Source organism: Rhinoderma darwinii, chromosome 13 (genome assembly GCF_050947455.1).
Source record: "Rhinoderma darwinii isolate aRhiDar2 chromosome 13, aRhiDar2.hap1, whole genome shotgun sequence".
NCBI classification, from domain to species: Eukaryota; Metazoa; Chordata; class Amphibia; order Anura; family Rhinodermatidae; genus Rhinoderma; species Rhinoderma darwinii.
In genome coordinates, this window is record NC_134699.1 from 65,626,017 (window position 1) to 65,635,717 (window position 9,701).

The 9,701-nt window shown below is 38.6% G+C and overlaps 1 protein-coding gene across 7 annotated transcripts in view; it reads right to left on the minus strand.

Annotated features, from left to right (window-relative positions):
* Positions 1-9,701, minus strand: part of SHISA6 (shisa family member 6) — a 287,961-nt gene that overhangs the window by 143,406 nt on the left and 134,854 nt on the right. For 6 of the 7 annotated variants that reach the window (XM_075846751.1, XM_075846750.1, XM_075846756.1 and 3 more), the window contains 2 exons: positions 9,500-9,562; positions 6,167-6,262 (listed from right to left, as the gene is read on the minus strand). In XM_075846751.1, the coding sequence (XP_075702866.1) occupies positions 6,167-6,262; positions 9,500-9,562 (159 nt within the window). The remainder of the gene's footprint in view (positions 1-6,166; positions 6,263-9,499; positions 9,563-9,701) is intronic. The other variant, XM_075846754.1, reaches the window with a different exon arrangement.

Consider the following 9,701-nt stretch of genomic DNA (forward strand, 5'->3'; position numbering starts at 1 on the left):
TAGGGGTTATAGTTGGGGGTTAGTCTGTAGGATTTATGGTAGGGGTTATAGTTGGGGTTTGTCTGTAGGATTTATGGTTGGGCTTAAAGTTGGGGGTTAGTCTGTAGGATTTATGGTAGGGGTTATAGTTGGGGGTTAGTCTGTAGGATTTATGGTAGGGGTTATAGTTGGGGGTTAGTCTATAGGATTTATGGTAGGGGTTATAGTTGGGGTTAGTCTGTAGGATTTATGGTAGGGGTTATAGTTGGGGGTTAGTCTGTTGGATTTATGGTAGGGGTTATAGTTGGGGGTTAGTCTGTAGGATTTATGGTAGGGGTTATAGTTGGGGTTTGTCTGTAGGATTTATCGTTGGGCTTATAGTTGGGGGTTAGTCTAAGATTTATGGTTGGGCTTATAGTTGGGGGATAGTCTGTAGGATTTATGGTAGGGGTTATAGTTGGGGGTTAGTCTGTAGGATTTATGGTAGGGGTTATAGTTGGGGGTTAGTCTGTAAGATTTATGGTAGGGGTTTTTAGTTGGGGGTTAGTCTGTAGGATTTATGGTAGGGGTTATAGTTGGGGGTTAGTCTGTAAGATTTATGGTAGGGGTTATAGTTGGGGGTTAGTCTGTAGGATTTATGGTAGGGGTTATAGTTGGGGTTAGTCTGTAGGATTTTTGGTAGGGGTTATAATTGGAGGTTAGTCTGTAGGATTTATGGTTGGGGTTAGTCTGTAGGATTTATGGTAGGGGTTATAGTTGGGGGTTAGTCTGTAGGATTTATGGTTGGGGTTATAGATGGGGTTAGTCTGTAGGATTTATGGTAGGGGTTATAGTTGGGGGTTAGTCTGTAGGATTTATGGTAGGGGTTATAGTTGGGGTTAGTCTGTAGGATTTATGGTAGGAGTTATAGTTGGAGGCTAGTCTGTAGGATTTATGGTTGGGGTTATAGTTGGGGTTAGTCTGTAATATTTATGGTAGGGGTTATAGTTGGGGTTAGCCTGTAGAATTTATGGTAGGGGTTATAGTTGGGGGTTAGTCTGTAGGATTTATGGTAGGGGTTATAGTTGGAATTAGTCTGTAGGTTTTATGGTAGGGGTTATAGTTGGGGGTTAGTCTGTAGGATTTATGGTAGGGGTTATAGTTGGGGGTTAGTCTGTAGGATTTATGGTAGGGGTTATAGTTGGGGGTTAGTCTGTGGATTTATGGTAGGGGTTATACTTGGGGTTAGTCTGTAGGATTTATGGTAGGGGTTATAGTTGGGGGTTAGTCTGTGGATTTACGGTAGGGGTTATAGTTGGGGTTAGTCTGTAGGATTTATGGTAGGGGTTATACTTGGGGTTTGTCTGTAGGATTTATGATATTGGTTATAGTTGGAATTAGTCTGTAGGATTTATGGTAGGGGTTATAGTTGGGGGTTAGTCTGTAGGATTTATGGTAGGGGGTTATAGTTGGGGGTTAGTCTGTAGGATTTATGCTAGGGGTTATAGTTGGGGTTGATCTGTAGGATTTATGGTAGGGGTTATAGTTGGAATCAGTCTGTAGGATTTATGGTAGGGGTTATAGTTGGGGGTTAGTCTGTAGGATTTATGGTAGGGGTTATAGTTGGGGGTTAGTCTGTAGGATTTATGGTAGGGGTTATAGTTGGGGGTTAGTCTGTAGGATTTATGGTAGGGGTTATAGTTGGAGGTTAGTCTGTAGGATTTATGGTAGGGGTTATAGTTGGGGGTTAGTCTGTAGGATTTATGGTAGGGGTTATACTTGGGGTTAGTCTGTAGGATTTATGGTAGGGGTTATTGTTGGGGTTAGTCTGTAGGATTTATGGCAGGGGTTATAGATGGGGGTTAGTCTGTAGGATTTATGGTAGGGGTTATAGTTGGGGGGTTAGTCTGTAGGATTTATGGTAGGGGTTATAGTTGGGGTTTGTCTGTAGGATTTATGGTTGGGCTTAAAGTTGGGGGTTAGTCTGTAGGATTTATGGTAGGGGTTATAGTTAGGGGTTAGTCTGTAGGATTTATGGTAGGGGTTATAGTTGGGGGTTAGTCTATAGGATTTATGGTAGGGGTTATAGTTGGGGTTAGTCTGTAGGATTTATGGTAGGGGTTATAGTTGGGGGTTAGTCTGTTGGATTTATGGTAGGGGTTATAGTTGGGGGTTAGTCTGTAGGATTTATGGTAGGGGTTATAGTTGGGGTTTGTCTGTAGGATTTATGGTTGGGCTTATAGTTGGGGGTTAGTCTAAGATTTATGGTTGGGCTTATAGTTGGGGGAAAGTCTGTAGGATTTATGGTAGGGGTTATAGTTGGGGGTTAGTCTGTAGGATTTATGGTAGGGGTTATAGTTGGGGGTTAGTCTGTAAGATTTATGGTAGGGGTTATAGTTGGGGGTTAGTCTGTAGGATTTATGGTAGGGGTTATAGTTGGGGTTAGTCTGTAGGATTTTTGGTAGGGGTTATAATTGGAGGTTAGTCTGTAGGATTTATGGTTGGGGTTAGTCTGTAGGATTTATGGTAGGGGTTATAGTTGGGGGTTAGTCTGTAGGATTTATGGTTGGGGTTATAGATGGGGTTAGTCTGTAGGATTTATGGTAGGGGTTATAGTTGGGGGTTAGTCTGTAGGATTTATGGTAGGGGTTATAGTTGGGGTTAGTCTGTAGGATTTATGGTAGGGGTTATAGTTGGAGGCTAGTCTGTAGGATTTATGGTTGGGGTTATAGTTGGGGTTAGTCTGTAATATTTATGGTAGGGGTTATAGTTGGGGTTAGCCTGTAGGATTTATGGTAGGGGTTATAGTTGGGGGTTAGTCTGTAGGATTTATGGTAGGGGTTAAAGTTGGGGGTTAGTCTGTAGGATTTATGGTAGGGGTTATAGTTGAGGGTTAGTCTGTATATTTAATAGGCAATGATCGGCAAAGCTGATTCCCAATATGATGCCCTTCTGTTACCCCTCTCCCATGGACCCTCTAAATATATGATATGGGTCTGAGAGGCTGCAAAAAAGACCATATTAGTCCCTGTTTTAAAATCACTGGGTCACATTGAGAAGTATAACAGCCGCTTTCAGGTACCCAGCAAATGTATGCAATACAGTACAATTTCTAGGTTTATGGACTTAACAGGGAGTTTAGGGGCCCTGACCATTGGCCAAGATATTTATGAAGAGGGACTTGTGTAAAAGTAAGGGTAGGGGTTTGGAGGTAAGGGGTAGTGTTAAGACTGGAGTTAAACCACAAGAGTTAGTTTTTTTACTATTCCATATTTTTGTAAGGGCATGTTCACACGCTGAGCCAAAAACGTCTGAAAATACGGAGCTGTTTTCAAGGGAAAACAGCACCTGATTTTCAGACGTTTTTTGAGCAACTCACGTTTTTCGCTGCGTTTTTCGGGTCGTTTTCGCTGCGTTTTCGCGCCGTTTTTTCGGCAGTTTTTGGAGCTGTTTTCAATAGAGTCTATGAAAAAACAGCTCCAAAAATGTCCCAAGAAGTGTCCTGCACTTCTTTTGACGAGGCTGTAATTTTACGTGTCGTCTTTTGACAGCTGTCAAACGACGACGCGTAAATTACAGGTCGTCGGCACAGTACGTCTGCAAACCCATTCAAATGAATGGGCAGATGTTTGCCGACGTATTGGAGCCATATTTTCAGGCGTAATTCGAGGCATAATACGCCTCGTTTACGCCTGAAAATATGTCGTGTGAACCCAGCCTAAATCTGAAACCCGATAGTAAAATGTGTAACCAAAAATGGTTACAAAAAGATTTTTTACCCATTTCTCTGCACTGGGCCAGCAAAATTTTGAATGTGTTGGTGACGCTTATACTTAAGTCATGTGCATAGCTCTTGGTCAATCGATTGGCCACTTTCTCAGTTTCTTCAGCCTATAAAATGGATACTTCCACTCATAATACGCATTGAATACTCTAGGACCCATGTGAGTATCCCAAGATTTTTTTTCAATGAATGGTGGATGATCCCTTTTTATTAGAAGATTTTCCTGATGATAAGTAGATCACTGCATGTCTTGCTACCAATTAAATTTCCCTGCAGCACTCCTAGTGGAGAAATTAAGCATTACATTTTGCCCATTTAAATCAATAGGCTTCATGTAATGAAGAAATGTTTTGTGTCCTTAGAAGCAAGACATGTTCTTTGTAGACACTCCGCTCTGGCAAATATATATGAGGGTCCTGAACAGGTAACCCTACCATCTACTACCTCAGAATTCCCTAGTAAGGTTTTTGAAAATGAGTTTTCTAAACAAGACACCCCATAAATAAATACGTTACAATAAACTGATTGGAACTTATACATCCCAATGGGGTAATTCTGAAGGTTTTTAGGAACATGAAAGAGACAATATGATCTATCCACATACAACACAGTTTTCAGTTCAAGAATTTAAATAAATTCTCTCCTTTTTTAATTTTTTTTTGTCCCTAAAAATAATTTAAAAAACTGACAGTAACGCCTGGTTATATGGACTTTAAATGTCAGCATCGCTGCCACTTTCAAACAAGGGATCCATTTAAATAGAACCTTTAAATGTCAACAATTTGAGCTCAGTTATTTGGTATACGGAGAATCCTGACAGATCAGACGTCCAAATCACGAATAAAATCTAAATTTTGCTGCTATCTAATCAGATTTAAAATGAAATCTTCTCAGATAGGGGAGACAATTACTGACAATTGCTTTCTACAGTAGGGTTAATGAAGGGAATCAAAAACTATTCTTAATACTAGGTCTTCGCCGATAACGGGTAATTATGTCATTAAATGCACTATTGAGATAATGACGGATTGAGCAGGATCAAAAAATACACAAGATCAGTCCAATTATACCATACGGAAAAGCTGAAAAGTACTGCACATAAGACACTGAATACTGATGAGAGCTACACAATAAAGACGACTGGATGATTGATTGACGGGATACAGAAAGGGAGGAGCTTGCATAATTAACCACACACATTTTTAGGATGGGGTTCATCGCCACCCTGACAAGAAATCCAGTTGTTGTCGTCGGTCACAACTATATTACATGTTTCACTTCAGTCTTCCATATTGACAGAGTCTTTCCAGCCGCAATCCAACAATAAAGCCGGCCATAGACATTTTTTGGAAGTCATGGTGACAAGTGTTTTTGAAAGGTTCGGCCTATTATTGGGTAAAAATTTGACATGAAAGGTCATTCCGGAAGCCGAAATATAAAACAAGGGGCACATTGGATTTTTTAAGCCAATCATCAATGACTATGGACTCTCTCTTTCCAGGTGGACTTGTTTATAGAGAGTGTCTTCATTCCAATGGACAGTTTGACAAGCTCTTGAGGATGTGAGGTGAATGACTAGACATTCGTGAGGTGACAGACGTTCCTCTAATGACTATGCCCAGGTTACAGTGTGACTGAAAAGCTGGTTCATATATTGATATGAAGAAGCTCAACATAACACCAGAGTACTTATTTTAAAGATGATTTCATCCAGATTTGACCTAAGAAAACATTCGAAGTTCCCTGGACTTGCCTTGTTTGGAGAATTTAATACGTTCAAGAGATACTTCTTCTAGTTCTTGCTCAAATTTCATTCAGACCAATTTTGAGACATACGTAGTCTATACTGAGTTTATCAATTTACAAAGAACTCCGTTATTGCAGATCGATGTTCATATTCATTCATCTCCTCCACATAATGTCATTAATATTGTTACAGTCCTCTACAAGACAGACCTATGTCACTTCATCATTGTGTAATACAATCTATTGTCTTCTACTCTTGTATAGAATATATACCGAAATTGGGGGAGGGGTCATTTATGTAACGCTTGTATTGTACGGTAAGCATCATGACACTAAGAATCAAAAATTCCACAAACTATTTTCCAAAGGATACCCAAGAATAAAGTTAAATAAGGTAACATTTCGAGACATCCGAGAGTCTAAAGTTGCTCAGCCCACAATGTTAGCATGTTGTTATTAATGGAAACAATGTTGTTGCATACAGTTAATGTAATGACATCAGTTATAAGTGAAGGAATACAAAGTAAACAAACGGGTATGTAACGACCTTAACTTGATGATTAAGCATAATGAGCAATACGATACTTGCAAATAATGGAGTGATGGTGGTGGCGCTAGTAATATGAATACAGTCCCAGCAAAATGTATGAGGTTAGGGATAAAAGTTTTGTACTGTACCCTTAAGATGTCCTCGTCCCAGAGTGACAAATCCTGAAGAAATAAAATTGTGTAGGTCGGGTCCTCCGCTTCGATATATATCCTTCCCATAGTGTCCTGCTGACAGAAATGAACCAGTTACTCCATCTTAGTGGGAGATAGGTGGACATAGAGACTTTGCGTATGACAAGACTGGGACTACCAATTTTATTGAAACTGACCAATTTAATCTGATTGCGTCCATTGTCTTTATTGTACCTCAGTAATGTTTTGTAACCAGTTTCATGAAAACCAATAAACAACTCCTGTAGTACCACAATTTGCCAGTAGGGGTGGTGTAGATTTTCTGATCTTGATTTGTATACTATTCTAGACCAGGATATTGTAGGAGTGCGTAATGTTTATCTATGTTCCGTACTGTAGCGTAGAGTAAAATACTTTATACTTGTGGTTGTTGGTATGGGGGCCTGTCACTATTTTCTCCAACGTGGAATGAGAGTGCAGGTCTTCTAAGCAATTTCCAAGCTTGTCTATGGGGGTGATCCGTATCAAGAAACCTTTCCCATATGTAAACTAAGCATTTGGAAGAGTCTGGGCACTACTTGACATGTTTGCCAATCAAATGGCAGGTAGAAATAGTTATTTATCATGTGATTGGCTAAAAAGCTGTATTCTTCGCTGCCTAAACCTCTTGTATGTTTTCTATGTATAAGAAACCTTATAGGAACATCCCCAAAGATCACCAGAAAAACAGAAAGGTCACCCTTAGAGGACTATTTTCATGAAGATAAGAGGTACCCATTAAAAAGTAGAAACACATGTCCCGCAGTACCACCATTGACCACTAGGGGTTGTAGAAAACATCTATGGTTTGTGAAGTATTCTAGACCAGGATTTTGTACTAATGTGTTGTGCTTGCCTGTGCTATAGGGCCTATGGCGACCACCCCATATATATGTATAATATTCACTTATACAACTTAATGCATGTTAGTATCGCATGCTATACACTTAATGTCATATTTCATACAATCATTGGACAATACATAAGCAATGTCACATAGCACATACATCTGCATAGTACAGTACATACATAATAAAGCCATATATAACACAGAGATACTGTAAAATAACCAACAAGACAATGTAGTAGGGGTTAATAGGGTGGAGACTGGTAAGTGCAGTCCTGCCATATTAAGCATAGATTAGCACACCCTGAAAATAGGTCAGCGAGACATTGGTCTCAGAACAGTTTGAGTGGTGCCCTCTGTTGGTTTAAGAATGACATGAAGTCACTGTACTTCAGGGGTTTTATTTATAGCTTTGTTTCTTTCCCCATACAGTACTATTGACCTTTCCTAGACAGATGGGAAAGAGAGAAAGAGAGAGAAAGAGAGAGAAAGTGAGAGATAGAGAGAGAGAGTGAAAAGTGCAGAACAAAGAATGAAGGAATGGGAAAAGAGAAAAGATAATGGGAAAGAGAGAGGGGAAAATAGACAGATAGAGAAATACGAGATAGGTAGATAGATACATGGATTTGTGATAGATAGATAGATAGATAGATAGATAGATAGATAGATAGATAGATAGATAGATAGATAGATAGATAGATAGATAGATAGATAGATAGATATGAGATAGATATGAGATAGATATGAGATAGATATGAGATAGATATGAGATAGATAGATAGATAGATAGATAGATAGATAGATAGATAGATATGAGATAGATAGATAGATAGATAGATATGAGATAGATAGATAGATAGATAGATAGATAGATAGATAGATAGATAGATAGATAGATAGATAGATAGATAGATAGATAGATAGATAGATATGAGATACATAGATAGATAGATAGATAGATAGATAGATAGATAGATAGATAGATAGATAGATAGATAGATAGATAGATAGATAGATAGATAGATAGATAGATAGATAGATAGATAGATAGATAGATAGAGTTGATACAGAAAGTTATTAGAGCAGTAGATACTGAAAAGCAGAGGACATAGACATTTTACATAACAACACATGTATTGTGTACCCCCTCCGGCTAGAACTGGAGGTTACCGATGTTTGACTGAGGACAATTATATACTTAATGTAAATTGTCATGGATACCGGTTGATCTGTGTAATGTATACTTTTTATTGGAAGCATAAAATGCCTGTGCATAGAAGTCCAGGAAGATAAGTGTTAATGTTTCCATCACAATCGTGTAGTCCCTGCAGGATTATACAATATTGGCCTTGTAGGCACAGAAATTCCAGGGTAGGTCCCTACGTAGATATTTGCTAGATAGATAGATATTAGATGCATAAATAGACAGATAGATAGATAGATAGATATTAGATGCATAAATAGACAGATAGATAGATAGATAGATAGATAGATAGATAGATAGATAGATAGATAGATAGATAGATAGATAGATAGATAGATAGATAGATAGATAGATAGATAGATATTAGATGCATAAATAGACAGATAGATAGATAGATAGATATTAGATGCATAAATAGACAGATAGATAGATAGATAGATAGATAGATAGATAGATAGATAGATAGATAGATAGATAGATAGATAGATAGATAGATAGATAGATAGATAGATAGATAGATAGATAGATAGATAGATTGGATAGATAGGATAGATAGATAGGATATGAGATAGATAGATATATATACAGATAGATAGATAGATAGATAGATAGATAGATAGATAGATAGATAGATAGATAGATAGATAGATAGATAGATAGATAGATAGATAGATAGATAGATAGATAGATAGATAGATATACAGATAGATAGATAGATAGATAGATAGATAGATAGATAGATAGATAGATAGATAGATAGATAGATAGATAGATAGATAGATAGACAGATAGATAGACAGACATATTTGGATAATATATACCTTACAAAGACATATGCACTACACACATCTACGTACATGAGCACATCAGATACGGTATAGCATATATACTCATACATACAGTATATATATATGCACACAATGCTGTAGATTGTGTATTCCACTACACACAGAGAACAGATGTTAGTCTCATTCTGCATGAGGAGAAGGTGGTAACCTTGGAAACGGCAATATTTAGAACTTATTTTGTTCATTATTAGACCAATTACATGCAGAAAAAAGAAGGAACGCGGGAGAGAGTTGGCGGGGTGAAGGGTCCGGCTGCGCCTCCTGATCTGCAGACGGGGTCATGATTGTCCTGTCACAGAGATTGACATTGACCAGAACATACTGAGAAGCACAGAGCCACAGGAAGCACAGGCAAGTGGCCAGCAGACTGACACACGCTCAGACGCTTGTACCTATTGTGTTCAGGTGGCCGTGCGGCTCCACGTTGGTGGGGACATCGGAGAAACGTCGAGAGGCTGCAAAAGAAAAGCCAGGCCCGAGAGCCGGGGTCAGGAACCATGTGAACAGAGACAAGCTGAGCAGATCCTGAGGCAGCGGCACTGAACATACACAGGAACCTGTAATATAACCTTATAATCATTTTATAGTAATACT